The 19,283-nt window shown below is 36.1% G+C and overlaps 3 protein-coding genes and 1 pseudogene across 8 annotated transcripts in view; 2 read left to right on the top strand and 2 right to left on the bottom strand.

The window, feature by feature from the left end:
• LOC126608695 (mediator of RNA polymerase II transcription subunit 25) overlaps positions 1 to 19,283 on the top strand; it is a 41,190-nt gene that overhangs the window by 2,501 nt on the left and 19,406 nt on the right. For 2 of the 6 annotated variants that reach the window (XM_050276672.1, XM_050276669.1), the window contains exons 4-15: positions 419 to 549; positions 649 to 858; positions 968 to 1,033; positions 1,426 to 1,636; positions 2,025 to 2,092; positions 2,219 to 3,037; positions 3,189 to 3,242; positions 3,926 to 3,954; positions 4,331 to 4,399; positions 4,509 to 4,593; positions 5,106 to 5,192; positions 5,541 to 5,796. The exons of 1 other annotated variant lie outside the window; for it this stretch is intronic. In XM_050276672.1, the coding sequence (XP_050132629.1) occupies positions 419 to 549; positions 649 to 858; positions 968 to 1,033; positions 1,426 to 1,636; positions 2,025 to 2,092; positions 2,219 to 3,037; positions 3,189 to 3,242; positions 3,926 to 3,954; positions 4,331 to 4,399; positions 4,509 to 4,593; positions 5,106 to 5,192; positions 5,541 to 5,796 (2,085 nt within the window). The remainder of the gene's footprint in view (positions 1 to 418; positions 550 to 648; positions 859 to 967; positions 1,034 to 1,425; positions 1,637 to 2,024; positions 2,093 to 2,218; positions 3,038 to 3,188; positions 3,243 to 3,925; positions 3,955 to 4,330; positions 4,400 to 4,508; positions 4,594 to 5,105; positions 5,193 to 5,540; positions 5,797 to 19,283) is intronic. 3 more of the 6 variants (XM_050276671.1, XM_050276670.1, XM_050276677.1) reach the window with 3 other exon arrangements.
• Positions 8,682 to 11,877, top strand: LOC126608696 (lysine histidine transporter-like 6). The gene is made up of 8 exons (XM_050276680.1): positions 8,682 to 8,836; positions 8,928 to 9,073; positions 9,171 to 9,554; positions 10,114 to 10,507; positions 10,928 to 11,033; positions 11,125 to 11,216; positions 11,320 to 11,388; positions 11,487 to 11,877. Exons 1-8 carry the CDS (start codon positions 8,810 to 8,812, stop codon positions 11,583 to 11,585), a joined length of 1,317 nt encoding a protein of 438 aa, XP_050132637.1. The 5' UTR covers positions 8,682 to 8,809; the 3' UTR covers positions 11,586 to 11,877.
• On the bottom strand, positions 12,032 to 12,996 carry LOC126608700 (40S ribosomal protein S3a-like; annotated as a pseudogene).
• On the bottom strand, positions 14,826 to 17,380 carry LOC126608697 (uncharacterized). Its single transcript, XM_050276681.1, has 8 exons — positions 17,136 to 17,380; positions 16,961 to 17,054; positions 16,749 to 16,874; positions 16,447 to 16,605; positions 15,851 to 15,969; positions 15,312 to 15,503; positions 15,133 to 15,223; positions 14,826 to 15,037 (listed from the first exon to the last, which is right to left on the bottom strand). Exons 1-8 carry the CDS (start codon positions 17,291 to 17,293, stop codon positions 14,945 to 14,947), a joined length of 1,032 nt encoding a protein of 343 aa, XP_050132638.1. The 5' UTR covers positions 17,294 to 17,380; the 3' UTR covers positions 14,826 to 14,944.

Below are 19,283 nucleotides of genomic sequence, written 5' to 3'. Positions count from 1 at the left end.
TTTCTTGGTGATTTTAACATGCTTTGTGGAATTATTCCCTTTGAAGTGGTGGATTTTTACTAGCTTTAAGTTAAATTCTAAAATTAGTAGACTTTATTGTAACGTAGTGGCTCTTTGTACATAACACCACCTGGAAGTCTGAAAAACTTGTTTTGCGAACTTTATGTGGAAATACAGTGAGCTACATTAAGTTATACGTTTCCAGTTCCCCTTAGTAGGACAACTTATGGCTGGAAATGGAAGTTTTTATTTTTTTATTTTTTCCTGGTAAATTACCACTTAACTAGTATCACACCTTGTTTCTTATGAACCCAATTCACCAAGATGATATGTAGGCATTCCACTCATTACTGTAACTGGCATTTGCTCAATATATATATATGAATATTTTGAAATAATTGTACAACCTTTCATCAAGGTTGCCTGGTACAACGGAGTGGCTGGACAAGGGATGTGAATCTCTTCTTACATAGGCTTTCAGCTATACCCTTTTCTGGGGGTGGTTTTAGTGAAGCTGCAATTGCGGAAGGGCTTTCGGAAGCTCTAATGGTATGCTGTTCAAAGCCGTCCAAGTACTTTTGAGTTCAAATGCATTTCTTAGTCACATTTTAAACTTAACATTTACAATTCTTCTGATGTAAAACACAGATGTTCCCTACAGTTCAAAATGGAAGCCAAAATCAACAAAATGTGGATTGTCAGAAGCATTGTGTTCTTATTGCTGCGAGTAAACCTCACCCTCTGCCCACACCAGTGTATCGGCCACAAATTCAAAATTTGGAGCAAAATGAAAATATTGATGCACAAACAGAAAATCGTCTTTATGATGCTGAGGCTGTTGCTAAATCATTTCCACAGGTAGTTTTTTTGTTTATTCCCAGTTTAATGATGTCTGTTCCTTTCCTTGTGATGGGTTCCTCGTGAAGGTTGAAAATTATCAGTAATGAGCCCTTACTTTTTCATCCAGAGCTCTGTTTCGCTGTCAGTCATTTGTCCAATAGAGCTACCTGAGCTCAGAGCAATATACAATGCGGTATGTTCCATCTCTTATCTCTTATCCTTAAATATTATATATATATATATGCATGTATGTATGTATGTATATATTAAGCTTTTGACCTTTTGTATATCTTGCCCAATCAACATTAAAGTAACTTCCTTTATTTTCCTTGGTGCTCTGTTGAGCTTTAACCCTTTATGTTGTTGAATTCTAAAATCAACCACTTAGACTGTCATGAACAAAAAATATAGTTTTTTCTGGTATTCATATGCATGGAACCACTGTCTAATTATATTAATAAAGCTGCAAAGAATGTTCGACTATACCAAAGGGAGGCGACAATATTATTGCCAGACTGAATATTTTATTTCCTATGGCTTAAGATCACTATAAGAAGTTGGTGTGATACCACTTTGCCAATGCAGGGAAAGCGCAACCCTAGAGCGGCAGATCCACCAATTGATAATGCGAAAAATCCCCACTTTCTTGTTTTAATCTCAGAGAATTTTATGGAGGCCCGTGCTACTTTAAGTCGTCCAGGAATTACAACTTTGCACTCAAATCAGAGTCCTGTAAAAATGGACATAGCTCCTGTTGCTTCAGTTACTGGGCCGCCTCCAACTTCTATGCCCTCTGGTTGGTTTTGCAGTCAATATGTTGTCCCTTTTTCCAGTGCAAAATATTTGGTTCATTTTTTTTTCTGTTAATGAAAGTACTTAATGATTCGGTTTCACTTATCTATTTGACTTTTTTGTTGTTGAAATTATCAATGTTTCAGTATCAATAAGGTGTAGTCGCAATTTCTATTTTATCTTTTATAAGAGTAATTGTCTTGTCATACCCCTCAAATAAACATAGTAAGGTTAAATGAATTACAAATCTTAGTATAATAGGCTGTCTTGTTTGAATTAAGCACTTAAGTTTGTTATGGCTAGGCTGTTCATAATTTTTCATGGTTAATTCTTGCTTATCCTGCTTGTTTGCTGACTTATCCTTTCTTTTTCTTTCCTGTTTTTCAAATTAGTGAATGGACCTGTAATGAATCGGCAACCAATTTCTGTTGGAAATGTGCCTCCTGCTACTGTAAAAGTTGTAAGATTTCTTATGCACTCTTGAACTTTTATGCTTTGTGCAAAGGAAAGAGATGTTCACTTTGGTCTGGTATACTGCTTTAAATTGCACACGTATAGTCATAAAGTTTTGATATGATTTGTTTAGGAGCCAAGTACTGTAAGTTCCATGGGACCTTCTTTTGCACACATTCCATCTGTCCGTCCTCCTTCCCAAGGAGTCCCGAGCTTGCAGACTTCTTCACCATCTTCTGCTTCTCAAGAGATGGCCACAAACAATGATAATGTGCCAGATTTGAAACCTGTAGTGAGTGGTGTGACACATCCCTCGCGTCCTGTAGGTAGCATCCTCAATAACATCTCTCAAGCACGCGTGATGAACGCAGCAGCCTTAACTGGAGGAACTTCTATGGGACTCCCAACTATGGGTCAAAATCCTATGGCCATGCATGTATCAAACATGATATCTAGTGGAATGGCATCTTCAGTTGGTGCTGCTCAAAATGTATTTTCATCTTCCGGGTCCGGCACTCTTACACAGGTTGCGCAGAACCCAGGTCTTAATTCATTCACTTCAGGTACCTCTAATGTCTCTGGCAACAATAACCTTGGGATGTCACAACCAATGAGCAACAATAACCTTGGGATGTCACAACCAATGAGCAACCTTCAAGGTGGTGTTAGTATGGGTCAAGCTGTGCCTGGTATGAGCCAAGGAAATCTCTCGGGACCGCAAATGGTTCAAAGTGGAATTGGCATGAACCCAAACATGATGAGTGCCCTTGGTTCAACAGGTGCCTCTTCTGGAACTGGTACAATGATTCCTACTCCAGGAATGGCTCAACAGGTGCAATCTGGGATGCAGTCACTTGGTGCAAACAATAATTCAGCATCTAATGTGCCATTTTCACAACAGACATCAAGTGCTCTGGCATCTGCACAATCCAAATATGTGAAAGTCTGGGAGGTAGGTCTTTTAAAAAAATACGGTTGGATTTTCAAACTTCTGGTGGTAACTTTTTTAAGCTAGAATATCACGAAAGTTTTAAAGATGGTTGGTCCTGTTTTACTGTGGTATTCCGCAATCACTCATACTTGAATGATCAAAATACATGCAGGGAGCTTTATCTGGGCAGAGACAAGGGCAGCCTGTGTTTATCACTAGATTGGAGGTTCGTTCTCCGTTGCCTTGTTGGATGACATGGAAACTGTGGTTTATTTTGTGATACTCTTACGTCTGTGGTTTCTTGCATTGCACAAAATCATTATTTTTGAGAGAAAAATGGAGCATGTGTGTGACTTTGGCACATGAGGATTTTCAGTATGTTTCCATATAAATTGGTAAACCATCTGACCATCATTTCTTTGATATCCACAAACTACTCTTCACCCAAAACACCACTGATAAACTATCACCGGAGAGGGAAATTCCAAATTGCCATTGAATCAACCCAATGTGCTGTCATGGATAACCATAGTTATTTATGTCGAACTTAAATTTTTCTGAAAAAAGTTCTCTATGTTTCCTTGTGATTGTGCTTCAGAGTGATTTGAATTCAAAAGTATTATGCATTTGGTTTGAGTTTTAATATATTTGTTGGAGGAGGAGAGAGAACAAAAATTGCCGAAAACACTGAACAATCCATAAATAGTTATTTCAAGTGTGCTATCAATAGCATCTATTTTTATAGACAATTTGATAACCATAAGGGTGTGAGCATCCTGAATTAAACCACAGCATGAGGCATGTTTAGGGCCTAACGACATGGGATTATTTATATTTCTCTTAGTTATCTTTTACAATTTTAGCAGTTAATTATTTGTTGACTCCACAAATGCTTTCTAATTTTGTCAGGGTTACAGGAGTGCTTCAGCTTCTGAGACGTAAGTCGGGAGTACTCTTTCTTCTTTTTGTTTCAAATAGATGTTAATGGAATGTAATCAATGGTTTAAAGTTTCTATTTTAACTTTAATTCTTTTATGTAGAAAAAGAGGTCTATGACTATTAATATTTCTAACTTATCAAAGCAGACGGCTTTTTCTTTGGTTAAAATAAAAATTTAGTTACCTTCATTCTTAGAATCCTAATATCTTGACATGCTGTAAGAATAGTGGCGTGAGGTTGAATGTATTTTGATCAGAACTCTTTAGTTGGCCTTAATTGGTTGGTGCTTTAGTGTACAATAAAATCTTAATCTCAGACTATGGTAAAATGTGTCATTGGCGTTTATTTATTGATGTGCATTATTTCACTCCTCAGGCTTGCGGCGAACTGGCCACCAACAATGCAAATAGTGAGGCTCATATCTCAGGACCACATGAATAACAAGTAATTACAATTTAGTGAAAACATTCCCTCCTTTATTTTTCTGTGTAATATTTTCCTCCTGATGTTATATTCCTCAGTTTTCTTGACTTCATCAATATTTATAATTCAGGCAATATGTTGGAAAGGCAGACTTTTTAGTTTTTCGGGCAATGAATCAGCATGGGTTTCTTGGGCAATTGCAAGAGAAGAAACTTGTAAGCTGTCTACTCTCTTTATTTTACCTTACCACTTTTTCCTTTGAGACTCAAAAATTGTCCTCATTGCTAATTTGCTATCCAATTTCTTGCCGCTTCCACTTTATCCCTTAAAAGTCCTTACCCACTTGCCTAATCATCGTCTTCTGTTATATATATTAATCTAAGCATCTTGGATTACCACTTGATTATCTGTAAATTCTGATATGGCAGAGTACTTCCTTAGATTCTGTGTGACATTCTCATATGAACTTGGTTAATTATCTGTTTAAACTCAAGAACCTCTAAATGCTGTGATAAACTAAATTTATGCATTTAATTGGCTCTCTTGGCTTGAAGTGGGGTAATTCTTGATTCTGGTATCATCCATGTGAGACTTCAGCATCAAAAGCTAGTTCTTCTATTTTATTTGACCACCTGCAATAGTTTTCCTTTGAATGTGAACATGAAACCGAGGACTATTCTGATATGTTTTTTTTTCTTCTCAAAAAGCTGATTTCCCACTTTTTCAGTGTGCAGTGATCCAATTGCCCTCTCAGACACTACTGCTCTCTGTTTCAGACAAAGCATATCGCTTGATTGGAATGCTGTTTCCAGGGGTGAGCTTGTTATTAGTTAGACCATTCTTATTACCGCGGATTGTAATTCCTTATTATTAGTTTTTTGCCAATATAAAGTAATAGCCACCAACTCTGAGCTAAATCCACAACAAATATGTGAGGTACCTTCATTACTAAAAGAAACCTGGAAAATGGACCTTTTATTTTGCGAAAATTTTGTGGGGATCGTTTTCTAGCCTGTATAAGGTGCTTTTAGTTCTGAAGGTTCCCTGCATATCCTGCAACTTCTGTTTTAACTTCTTTCTGAAATGGAGGCCTGTGGTGGTACTCCAAAATGAGTTTGTGGCTCGGCATTGTAACCTTCTTACAACCTGGTTTTTGTTAAAGCTAAATCTACCATCGGTTCAGGATATGGTTGTGTTTAAGCCACAAGTAGGCGGTCAGCAACAGCAGCAGCAGCAGCAGCAAATGCAACAGCTGCAACAGCAACAAATTCAAGTAGGCGGTCAGCAACAACACATGCAAGTTCCCGGTCAGCAACAGCAGCAACAAATTCAAGTAGGCGGTCAGCAACAACACATGCAAGTTCCCGGTCAGCAACAGCAGCAACAAATGCAAGTACCCGGTCAGCAACAACAGCATCCTCAGATTCAACAACATCCACAGATTCAACAGCAGCACCCTCAGATTCAACAACAGCAGCAACTCTCGCAGCAGCAGCTCTCACAACTTCAATCACAACAGCAACTGCCGCAGCTTCAGCAATTGCAGCAACAGCATCAACAACAACAGTTGGTTGGGACGGGGATGACTCAAGCTTATGTTCAAGGCCGGTCGCAATTAGTTTCACAGGGACAGGTTTCGTCACAAGGGCCTAATATGCCTGGAGGGGGCTTTATGGGTTAAATAAGAGCTTCAACTTGTTATAAACACTCGGGGACTCGCATATAAATAACTTTACTATCAGCCATTGTAACCCCTAATGATCGGACTTTTATTTATCAGTTTCAGAGGCCTATCTTTTTAGATGAAAATTATGAAACTGTGGCTAGTTACTTGACTTGCGTTGGATAGAAATTTGTGATGCTTTTGAATGTTCTTCGTGCCGATGTCGTACGGCGGACTAACAAGTAACCCTACTGATGTTAAAGGGGATATGCCCGATAAGTGATTCCTGCATTTGGGTTCTTCTTCTAATGGATGCTTTACTGTTAAATATGCTTATTAATTAAGTGCTGGTTTTGTTCAAGATGAGGATTTAAGGTCTGGAGGTAGTCAATCTGCTTGGAGTTTCATCTAGTCCTTGACTACGATAACGAGTCTTCGCAACATCTGTTATAAACTCCCCTCGTTCGTTTGCTATCTGGAGGACGTTATGGGTTTAATGGGTGTCTAACTTGCAGTTTTTAATCGGTTTTACAAATTTCTACAAAAACCGTCATAAAACCTACAATTGTCGTAACGCTATTCATACCAAGTTTTTGTACCACATTTTCATACCACCTTAGATTGCATTTGATGTGGACAGCCAAATTATTTGAATTAATCAGATTTTTAAATTTAGTTCATTATTTAATAAACTAATAATTAAGAAAAACTAGTTAATTAAATGATGATTGTGGTATAAGAGAAGTCTTTCTCCTTCATTTCCTCGGATTTTGCAAATTTTTCAAATGATGTGGCTATTGACATCAGATGCCACCTAGTGTGGTATAAAAACATAATATGAATAGCATTACTCATGTTGTATGATATAAGCATGATGTTGAATTAGTGTAAGATTAATTAAACAAGATATAATCATATAATACTTGTTATTTTGTGGTAAGAAGTGGGTAGCAGTCAATCGTCATTGGCTTTTGGGGATGCAAATAGCAAAGCCACAGGGGACACTCGAAAAGAAGAAAGAAAAAGAGCCCCCACCAGCGACTCCCATACACGAAGAGCATTCCTTCACTTGCTCTTTAATCATTAACCCCTCAAACTATTCCCTCTTTATAATGCCAACGCATTCAATTTAGGTGGCTCCATTCACCACCAACTAAGCTCTTTAATCATTGGTTCAAAACTTGGGATAGAAATAAATAATTGCACATAAGAACTTTTTGTGTAAAGAAAAATTGACAAGGGAGCTTTATGAAATGATGCTTGTCAAAATGGGGAGCTTAATGGAATAATGCTTTTCAAAATGGGGTCCTTAGATTCCTTTGTATATAGCATCAAAGTGGGTGGAGTATATCATCAAACCACAGTCCTAGTTATCTTGAGTAATTTTGGAGAAAAATTTGTTTGTGCCCGTTTTAAGAAACATATCTTTCATATATAAACTCACGTGTTGCATGTTATCTTTAGAGCCATTTGACATAAAATTTCTTGTATTAGGTCTCATGATCGTATATCATACTGGTCTCATCAATGTAAGAAACTAACTTAATAAGAAAGTCCAATCCATACCTCTCTCCAACCACATAATCTAAAATATTTGTTAACAAAACTCTATTTGTCAACCAAAAGAGATTGAAATGATCAAATTAGCCCTACCAACAAAATAAAGAAAAATAACCAACATAAAAGTCACTGGCAATATAGTAAAATTAAACACAAAATAATTTTACTATTTTTTATTTTTCAAAGTTTCATGGCCAGGTGATCATATCAGTTGTCTCCATTTTTTTTTCCTTATTTTTCTCCTAAATAAAATAAACTCCTAGTACGAAATAGATATGCATAAGCAATCGCTAAAGATATAAAAAGCCTCTTCAGCGACGAAAAATATTTTGGAGGTTCCTCACCAAAAAGTTTTAGCCACCATAAACGTGTATAATTGCTAGTATGACAAATGTGAAGTCTCGTAAAACCTTGTTTGCAATATTAGCTCGTGTCACTTTAGATAATTTTAAGTGGAGGGTTTAAAACTTTAACATCGTTTGCCAAGTACATACAAGGGGTTTTGTTATGGAAAGAGATATCTCCGGTTCTCTCCCTTCAAAGCCTAAGGATCAAGTGATCCGGTCTCTTGAAATTTGATTTAACGGCTAAAAACAAAGAAGTTAGTAAAAAAATAAAAAAAAAATAAATAAATTAAAAAAAAAAGTTAGTAAAAACTTTTAAAAGTTATAATAATTTTTGACCGGTGGATCAAATTTCAAGGATCCGGATCACTTGAGCCCTGGACTGTGAAGGAAGAGATCCGGAAAGGATCTCTTTCCGTTTGTTATATCATCTTAATTTACTAAATTATTTACCGCTTTTTCCTATATGATTCACGATTGCTCAACTGGAGAGATTTTTTAATGTGACCGTCACACGGGATGATACACCACGTGTCATTATATAAATAGTGGGATATGTGTGTTAAAAAGTTAATAACTTAAAAAGTAAAATTTTCCACCACTTACATAAAAACACGTGGTGTACCACTCATGTTTCCGTCACAACTAAAAATTTCTCACTCAACTGGAAAAGCACAAGTCACTGTGTTAAAAAAAAAAAAAGCTAAAAATAAATGCATGAGTGGGGCTTCGGAATGTACTATCCCACATTTCTGCCTATATTCCGGGCCAGGAAACCACTATATACGTACAGCATGATGACGACCAATCAACTCCCACATTGAAAGTGTTTCTCTGTCTTCATCGCAAAAGAAGAGAAAAAAAATGGTTACAACTTCTCCTCCTCCAAAGGTGAGCATCACCACTCTTTATTCACACGACGTTTTCCAAATTCCACTCTGATTTTTCTGTTTGTTCGTTCTTGTCCTTGAAACTATGGCAGGAAGTTGTTTCAGACGACAAATGGAAGGAGGAGCCGGTGGACAACGCCCGCCGAGCAAAATGGTGGTACTCCACCTTTCACACAGTCACCGCCATGATCGGTGCCGGTGTACTCAGCCTGCCGTATGCCATGGCCTTCTTAGGATGGTACAAAACACCCCAACTCATGATAATAATACATATACGAGTTGTACTTGTATTAATATACTAATAAGCCCTACTTTTTTCTACCTTTAATTTTCAGGGGTCCAGGGACAATGGTGCTGGTAATATCATGGTGCATGACCTTGAACACAATGTGGCAGATGATTCAGCTCCATGAATGTGTTCCGGGAACTAGGTTTGACCGATACATCGACCTTGGCCGACACGCCTTCGGACCAAAGTTCGGGCCATGGATTGTGCTTCCGCAACAAATGATTGTGCAGGTTGGTTGTGACATAGTGTACATGGTCACCGGAGGAAAGTGTCTAAAGAAATTTGTGGAGATGGCATGTGCCAATTGCACACTAGTCAAGCAATCGTACTGGATTGTCATCTTTGGTTCCCTTCATTTCTTTCTTTCCCAGCTCCCCAATTTCAACTCTGTTGCTGGTGTTTCTCTAGCAGCAGCTATCATGTCACTAAGGTAGTAATTTTAATTTTCACTTTCCATGAGAAGGAAAATCTGATTTAGAAGACTTGCTTTAGGCCAAACAAAACCTGTTAAAAAAAAAAACAGAAAAAAAAGAAGAGGGAGTGTTCAGAAATTAATTCCTTTTTACGTACTTTACACAAACTCAAGTTAAGGAGAAAATTTTCATTATGACGGGAACACAAGTGGTACACCACATGTTATTATATAAGTGGCAGAAAGTTTAATTTTTTAACACATATATTCCACTATTCGTATAAGTGACAACTACTTATGAACTTTTAAATTAAAAGTAAAACTAGAAAGTTACTAAACAAATAATACACTAGTACGTTGCACAATATTTATGTTATTGTTTTAGTGCCTTCTAATTTTATTTGTGAATATTTTCCTTTTAAAATTCGAGAAAAATTTGGATAGAGATGCCTGCTCTAGTTCTACCAATAGTAGGACAACCCTACGGAAGATTTACTCGTAAACCTAACAAGAGAACTTTAGAAGGCAAATAATATATAATTTTTCTTAATAACTTGAATTTGTTGTTAATTTGCAGTTATTCAACTATAGCGTGGGCAGGTTGCTTAAGCAAAGGTCAGGTTGAAAACGTGAGCTATGCATACAAGAAAACAAGCCCTGCAGATTACATGTTTAGGGTTTTCAATGCATTAGGTCAAATCTCGTTTGCATTTGCTGGGCATGCAGTGGTGCTTGAAATCCAGGCCACAATTTCATCGACGCCTGAGAAGCCGTCGAGAATTCCCATGTGGAAAGGTGCTCTAGGAGCCTACTTTATCAACGCAATTTGCTATTTCCCGGTGGCCCTCATCGGGTACTGGGCTTTTGGTCAAGATGTCGATGATAACGTGCTCATAGATCTTAAAAAACCTACATGGCTCATTGCTGCTGCTAACCTAATGGTTGTCGTCCATGTCATTGGCAGCTACCAGGTATAAATCTGCACTCAGTTACAAAAGCAGACAACTAAAAGTGATTCCTGACAACTAAAAATGCTTTTGATTACGTTTGACATAAAAACTTAAAAGCATTTTTGAGTGTTTTTCCAGAAAGCACTTCCAAATATATTTTATAAAAGTTTTGGAAACACTTGGAATTATCTAATTTTTTTTTTAAATTTATAACAAAAGCACTTCTAATATAAATGATAATGATTAGAAGTGTTTTCTATCGTAAAAACACACACTTTAAACATTATTTTGAAAAGAAATAATTGGAACTGATCCGACCATTAGTGACTCCGACTTTAACAGTTGATAGGAGATGGCTTTTATCTATGCTTTGATTCTTTGAGTGTTTCTCATTAATATTAGAACTACATTAAATTAAGGATGTGACTGAAAAGTGTGCAGGTTTATGCTATGCCTGTTTTTGACATGCTTGAGAGGATGATGGTGAAAAAGATGAACTTCCCACCTGGAATTGCACTTAGACTAATCACGAGATCAGCTTATGTTGGTGAGATTCCCATTTCCCATACGTCTCCGTATCTCTGTCATTTCTGCTTGATTAAACCCTAATTAAGTTCCTAATCACTATATTGTTGCAGCATTTACATTATTTGTTGGAGTCACCTTCCCTTTCTTTGGAGACCTTCTTGGTTTCTTTGGTGGATTTGGTTTTGCCCCCACTTCATACTTTGTAAGCCTATCTCACTCTATTTGATTTCTTAATTTGTTTCTTGCACAAATTACAGAACTACATCATCAGAAAGAAATTAACTAAGTGAGCATTTTTTCAACAGCTTCCTTGTATAATGTGGCTGAGAATTAAGAAACCAAAGAGATACAGCATTCCATGGCTCGTCAACTGGGTAAGCCAAAGATATCTAATGTTCCTTGTTGTCGATATCGCAAATTGATACATCATGCTACAAAAAAGTTTATTTATGAGGATTGTGTGTGTTTACAGGTTTGCATATTCATCGGAGTGTTCATCATGTTGGCTTCCACAGTTGGAGGTTTTCGTAATATCATTGCTGATGCATCAACATATCGTTTTTACACGTAATTAACGATATATAAGCGGATTATTATGCCACTAATCAGACGAAAATTATGTATTATCCAAGTTGCGGAGTAACTAGTAAGGACTAGTGTTCTGTCATCCTCTTCCTTCAAGAATTAATCAAGCATGCTGTCTTTTAATTAGAGTGGATCATATTTAACGCCAAGCTACGTACCAAGCAACTCGTGTATCATTTTCATTTGTTTCTACTTTTTAATGCTAGGTTCTGGTTGTGCATTTGCTTTACCATAAGCAATTTCAAGTCAAAATACTCTTTTGGAGTAGTGTTATCTAATATATTGTCATGAAAAATTCATATTCATATACCGCATAAATGGCGGGAAATGAATAAGTGGTTCTTTGTCCTCAGAGAAATTTCACAAAACATAATTCGAGCAACTTTAAAGTAGAAGAAAATAAAAAAAATGCTGGCAACAATTAACCTTCGATGATATCTATAAACTTGGGCATAGCTGCATTCGCTAGACTAGTTATGCTCTATTATGCACTTGAGTTCGAATCCTCCTCCCCGCAGTTGGGATTAGTTTAAAGCAAAACATCACGGTCCTACGTTTTATTCCAGGGCAGTTTCTTCTTGATGATCAGGGCTCTCAACCTTGACACCAAGGTCTTCATAACCATGAATATACATCAGCTTGTCAAGATCAAACTTGGGTGCTTTCAACATCTTGACTTTATGGATAAACACATTTTGTAAAGGAAAGATGCTCAGCATCTCCTTCTCAATATCTCTACCTATACTTTCAGCCATCAACCTTTTGACAAAGTCATTCAGATCACTTGTTGTCGCCCACGCCACCATGATCTCCCTCATCTTGCTGCGGATCCGCCTAATCTGGCTGGTGCGTAGCAGGTCCTCTTAACCTATATAGTAAATTAGAAGAAAGAAAGAAAAAAAGATCCTGAACAATTATAAGTTTCATACTGAAACACTTTAATCGTGCTAAAAGTTGCATGCAGATTAAGTAAGGTAATTTAGTTTTTTCTTCTAAAATATTGAACTTGAAGTGTTTTTCTGAAGTGTAATGTCATCAAGCGCTTGCCGACCCAATTTTGACGTCTCTTAGAGAAGCCAATGCAGAACATCCTTAAAGTATAATTGTCTGTCGTCGCTTCCATCAAAGCCTGCCATTTCCTTACCAAGGACCTCAGCTTGTGCCATCCCCCAAAAGTTTGTGAAACCTCCGAAAGTCGATGTTTGAGTGCTCCGGAAGCAATCTTGGTGCCCTGAGTACGGGAGACCAGAGTTTTACCCATGTTGTTATAGAACCACATGTGAGGGGCATTGATGTCGTACCAATCTTTCTTAATATATCGTATACGGATCGGCAGCTTTCTTCTTTCCTCCTTTCTTTAAGGAAATCCTCTTTTTTTTTTAATTCCTGACGGCCATGGTTGAATAACTGGAATTTGAATACCCAATCGAGGAGAGTTCAAAGGGTGAGACCTGCAGACACAGATAAAGTGAGAGACGAAAATGGCTGTGAGAGCAAAACCTTTATTAGGACAGTTATGACTTTTAGCTCTATGCATTTTCACCTAGTGTCAAAAATTGCGGAAATTCTAATATGTTCCGTTATACATGCAACTAATAATAAATTGAAGGTTTCAATAGTCAAGAGTTATGGTGAATTTTAGAGCTTGATATTTTTTAGTTAAATTAGACTTTAATATTTTAAGGCCATTGTAAAGTTCTTAGTCAACTTGTAGAATTTCATAAAATAAATAAAATCTTAACAAGTCAGTGAAATGCTCACATTAACTTATTTCAATAGTCAAGAGTTACGTTAAATTTTAGGGCTTGATAAAATAAGCCATTGTGAAGTCTTTTGTCAACTTATAGGATTTCATAAAATAAATAAAATCTTAACAAGTCGACAGAATGATCACATTAACTTATTTTTATAAGTATAAAATATAAATTGACTGAAAATAAAAATTCAAGACCCAAATTACATTAACTATAAATTGCGTTAATGAAACTGAACTAGTGCATTGGAGATGCCTAACCCACCGCTCATTTCGGATTTTCATTTTAAATTGGATTTGTTTATGTATTTATTCATTTATTTTGGTGAGGAAATTGGATTTATAATTTGACAAAAATTATTTTCAGTGTTCGTACTTGGTAGGGGCAAGATGACGCCGTCTTATGGATTGCGAAAACCAGAAGTCCCACCAGACAGAGCACAGGAGTCCACCAGTTGTTCGATCTCTTTCTTGTTATTTCGGTTGTTTAAACCAAAACAGAAAATTCCTGTAACTAAATAAATAAAATCGCACGACGCATTGCAGCAGAAGCAGCAGCACAAGAAAAAAGAAAGATCGATTCATGGAGACTGCGATTTGCGGGAGAATCCCTCTCTCCCCCAACCACGTCTTCAACCCCAAACCAGGTTCTCTGCATTTTTCTCATTTCTTTCCCTCTTTTCGGATTTTGGGTTTCCCTCAAAATCTTTGATTTCTTCAGCAGCTGCAGGGCTACGAGTAGATTTTCTTAGCTCCTTAAATCAGATGACATGCGATAGAGATTGAGGAATGGAGCAGAAAATAAAAAAGAAGAAGACGGAGCAAAAAAAAATAAAAACTGAGAAAATTGGGGTTGTGTGGGAGACGTCTAGAGAGATGTTTTTGGTTTTTGGAAAGTCTAGTTCAGTAGAGGGAGAGACTCCTCGATGCAGATAGAGAAAATTAAATTAATGACACATCTAGTATTATACATTTTTTTGTCATTTCACATAGTAACAGCTGTTTTATATAAAAATTTACCAAATATTATAATACCGCTTTTTTTTCCATAAACATTTTTACAAAAAAATTTACCAAACACTCTATAGTTTTATTTCACAGCTGCTTATTCTCACAGCACAACAGAATCAATTTTTCTTCAAAACACATCAATCTCAAACTAGCCCTAAATTAAATAATTTAACGGCTTTTACTCAGATATGTAACTTAAATTTGTACTTTTAATGTGAACTAAAGAAACCCTCCCTTCAATATTGAAAAAAAAAACATTTACTAAACGGAATAGCTAATTGGTAAGCATGTCTGTCATTTTTATTAAGTGGCATGCCTCTACCACTAGCTAAGTGGGCCTTACAAATATTTGTGCCTCCGATGTCCCAATAACTATTCCAAAATGGAATATTGTTCAAGTGAACCAGCTTCTCATATGTAACTCAGAGGTCAAGCCTACTTGGAGTTGCCTTTGAATACAGATTAAAAGTGAACCAATGGTATCAATAAAATAAACAGACATTTACAAATTACGAGTTTGATGAGATGTGTACATATTTTCAGTGAGCTACAGTGTCTGTATATCTTCTGCAGAAAACATATTACGGAAGATTTGGAGGTAGCGGGATTTCTAGCGGCACACCAGGAGTAGGCTGCAGTACCTGTGCATCTGGTAATTCCTTGGACAAAAGTTCCTGCATTTAATAACCACAACTTCAATTGTGATAATATTGCACAAAGAAATCTTAATACTTCACCGTAGAAAAAACCGTGAGAAGAAGAAAACAACCTTGAATGATTCGATTGTTCCTTCAGCCGAAACTAAACTAGCAAGAAGCCCCTTGGCATCCAAGTCCCCATTTGTCATCGGGACAATGAACCTACAAAATGTAAAACAAAGACGTTGATATGTGTCTAGTAAAACCATCTTTATGTATATGTTAGTATTAAGGTATAAAGAATCTGTACTTGGCATTCAGCAGCTTTGCAAGTCGAACTGCATCTTCTTGTCCAGAGACCAAGGTAAATTTAGGCAGAAGCTGCTTTATGACCGGTGTGATAATAATGTTAGCTCTTTCCTTCTCGAGTGAACTTGTATTGTATACACAATGGGGTTCATAGTAAAGTGTAGATTTCCCTTCTGGATAAATGACAAGATATCTGGTCCACATATTATAACATCTCGTTAATATCCATTTAACCAAAGACTAAAGAACATATTACAAGGAACTGTTTCATAAAGAGGAAAATCTACAAGCCAAGCCATCCAATACAGTCAACAATTTAAGTTCAGTCATTAAGAAGTTTGTTTACACTTGTAATTGTAATTAGTAAAGATGGTTAGGGACTTCATTGTAATTAGCAAAAGCTTTATATGCTCTCTCTGTTGTAATTATTAATTCAATCAATCAAGAAGAATTTTCCATTAACTTCATTCCTTTTTATTTCATTCCTTGCCAATGGAATTCACTAGTGTTACAATCGCAATAAGAAAAATGACACCTTACCCATTTTCGGGGCGCTGCCAAGGAGGACCTAGAACTGGCCCTGCAGTGGCCTGAACTTTGACTGTAGAACCATTTCCTGCTTCAATAATGGAGCTCTGGCCAGGTTCTAGATATGTGACCTAAACAAAATTAGTGTAAATCTCAAATAGAAACACGGAATGCGACTTCATCTACGGCTTTGGGATTATCTTGCATGCCAGCATTGCAATTTTCAGGAACAATTGAGCCAAGTTGAAGTAATGACAGTAAGGTTCAGTAACTTCAGTTGTTGCGAAAGGTAAAATTTAGGAATAGAATTTGTGTAGTAATGTCCACCATCTTAGTAGCACATGTATTAACCAAAAATTAAGAGGGAACAGATGCACAATAAACCCAACACAGCAGCCGGATTATATACCCCAATTATAAAAACTACACTAGTTTTTAAGAAACAAGGCATTGCTTATTTAAGTGCATCGTTGTTTCTTTGGTGGTGACTGTAGAGATTGTTCATGCGTAACCTGGATAAACAGCGTATATTAAAAAAATTTAAAATAAAAACAAAATTAACATTCAAGAAGCTGCAGCCTTAAACAAAACATTAGTTTCAAACTCACATTGCTGAAAAGGGGATCCAACAAGGCCTTAGCATTTGGTGTAGCTATTACTCTAAGATTCGGGTACTTTTCGGAGAGGGGCTTTAATGTCTTCAAATGGCAGTGATCATCAAGACTTTGTGTAATAAGCAAGCAATCAACTTCTGGAATATCACTTAACTGCACTAAAGTTGCAAACCCAATCAAAACAGGCCTATCAACTTCACAACATTCTACAAAATAATGGCAACATATGCGTAATTAAAAAGGAAAATCGAAGGCAAATTCGCTTCAAAAAATTGATTTCGAAGCTAAAGGAGTACCTGGAAATTCTTCAAAAACTTCTTCGCAGCATCATAAAGCCAGGGGATTCCAAAATCCAAATTACCCACCAAGATTGGATCCACCAGTATTTTCACCCCACCCACATCCCACAACCAACTATTCCCCTAAAAGTAAACATTTATTCAAGTAAAAAAAAATCCCCAAAAGTAATCAAATTTAAGAAGTACCAATAAGGAAATTGAAAACCCACCTCCAAATAAGTGAGCTTGAACCCATCGGTGCCAGAGAAACTTGATTGAATTGCGTTTTCCTCAGAAACCACAGCAGAAACAACCCTACCAGTCCTGCAAATATGTAAATTAATTGACAATTCATTTCTCAAATTCACCTAGAAACCCTATATAGAGATAGAGGAGAAAGAGAACCTGGAATTCGAAAGCTTCAACTGTTTGGAGCTTGCGCCAATGGGGGTGAGAGGAGAGAGAAAGGGATAGGGACCGAAAGGGGATAGGGTTGTTCTGGTTGTGCATGGTCTGCTGCGGCAGGAGCAGAGAAGAGAGCTGCCCTGAGCGGCGGCTGCCATGGTGTTCCCGCGAATTTGGAGAGCGATTGAAGTGCAAAGTTGATTACTTCATTATTAATTTAAATTAAATTCCTCAAATTCAAATGGATTTTATGCTGCCACTTGCCACGGGTTCACCCACATGAACATGAAATTTGATTAATAATTACTTTTTTTTTTCTAATTTCGGGAATAAATGCATATTTATTTTTTTGTATTATGATTCTAATTTTGGGTCTTTGCATTACCCAAAAGAAGGAAACCAAAATTACTTATTTTTTAGATCAGTGGTAGTTGCATTGGCCGAAGCGAATATATTTTTTAATTTAAATATCCATATTATAATTTAGATTAGTTTAAAATAGAATATTAAACTTCAGTTTTGTTATCAAATTAAAATTCGGATCCCCTCATACTTTTGAGATTTTCTCATCATAGCTGAAAATTACCTTTTTTTCCTTGATACTTTCCCGATATAGTAGAAAATTATCCTTGCCATTCTTGAGATTTTTTCGATATTATTCTTCAAAGCAAAATGCTTGATTTCTCCACTTTTATTGATTCAAAATAGAAGGAAATAAAAGAAAGATCAAGCAAAGATGACACAACCAACCCAAATAAGTGTGTTGCACTCCATGATTATATCAAAATCTAAATTAACAATTTTCACTCATTCATTTGTTTTTGTTTAGAAATTAAAAAGAAATCAACAAAAAAAAAAAGTGGTCAGAAATTCAAAATCTTAAAGGTAGGGTGCAAATTGGTCAATTCAAAATAGTTCAAGGGTTACCCTATTAGATCAACTCCAATGGTTGGGTTAAAAGCCAACATTTTTAGCTCAGAAACAACTTTTCTGCTCCAACCCTTCTGACCTAAAATTTTAGCTCATAATTATTAAATAATGAACTTAGGCTATTTTTTTCTTCAGTTAAATTTTAAAAAATAAATAAATATATAGACTATCGTAAATTAATTTTATGAACATTTTAATATAAAAATATTTAAATTCCGATAAATATTAAAAAATCACTAAATTTTCCATAAAGCAAGCCTTCAACTTTCACCAATCTTTCAACCCTAGGCTAACTTTCAATTCACCAACCGTTCAACACCAAATTTTCAATTCACCAACTGTTCAACACCAAATTTTCAACTTTCACCAACCGTTCAACTTTCATCAATCATCCTATATATAAACATACGTCCAATATTAGTTGATCATACAACCTTTCAACCTTCAATCATCCTATATATTCACCAATCTTTCAATTTTCAATGAATTTTTGTTCCTAAAAATCCTCTATATTCACCAATCTTTCAACTTTCAATGGGTGATAGAATAAGGGGTAGCATGGCAATGCATATGGCACAAAACCAAGCAAGGATTGAGATTGAGGATGCAGAATTGTTCGACGCCGAAGCTGAACTTTCATGACCACTACTTTGCAAGTATGATAGATGTCGCAGGCTGACAATGTCTATCACCTCATCAGAAGCTCACATCTGCTTTTTGCATGCTAGCTAATGGGTGCTCTACAGACTAAACTGATGAGAAGGTGAACATTGATGATGTTGGTTAAGCATTTATGTAATAATTTTAAGTGTACTATGTTGTTATTTTCTAGTAATAAATTTAAGTGTCTTATTGTGCAAAGTATTTTGTTTAGTACGTTGGATAAATTATTGAATGGAGATTGAATTATTGAAAGCATCTATTATACATCAAAGTGTGGAATAATAAGTACAATAATTATTGAAGGCATCTAGATTAATAGAAACAATAATTAATAAGACATAAATTTAATAAAGTACATAAACCAGATAAACTTAATACAACCGATAATTCATAAACCACATAATTAATGAACTACATAAACTTAATTAATAAAACACATAATTCATACACTACATAAACTTAATAATCATATCCACCATCTTCACTTGTGATGGACTTCGTACAGGACTTGGGATATAAGGTTCAGAGGATTCATCATCTTGAAATATACTCCTT

This window comes from Malus sylvestris, chromosome 16 (genome assembly GCF_916048215.2).
Source record: "Malus sylvestris chromosome 16, drMalSylv7.2, whole genome shotgun sequence".
Classification (NCBI taxonomy): Eukaryota; Viridiplantae; Streptophyta; class Magnoliopsida; order Rosales; family Rosaceae; genus Malus; species Malus sylvestris.
This window is presented reverse-complemented; position numbering and strand designations above follow the sequence as displayed.

Excerpts from the sequence above, each read along its gene's own strand:
- LOC126608696 (XM_050276680.1), top strand. The coding sequence starts at position 8,810 with ATGGTTACAACTTCTCCTCCTCCAAAG. Across the intron at positions 11,034-11,124 it reads CACGAGATCAGCTTATGTTG|CATTTACATTATTTGTTGGA; the intron begins GTGAGATTCCCA and ends ATATTGTTGCAG. Across the intron at positions 11,389-11,486 it reads TTCCATGGCTCGTCAACTGG|GTTTGCATATTCATCGGAGT; the intron begins GTAAGCCAAAGA and ends GTGTGTTTACAG.
- LOC126608697 (XM_050276681.1), bottom strand. The coding sequence starts at position 17,293 with ATGGCAGCCGCCGCTCAGGGCAGCTCTCTTCTCTGCTCCTGCCGCAGC. Across the intron at positions 15,970-16,446 it reads TGGATCCCCTTTTCAGCAAT|GTCACATATCTAGAACCTGG; the intron begins GTGAGTTTGAAA and ends AATTTTGTTTAG. Across the intron at positions 15,038-15,132 it reads GAACAATCGAATCATTCAAG|GAACTTTTGTCCAAGGAATT; the intron begins GTTGTTTTCTTC and ends TATTAAATGCAG.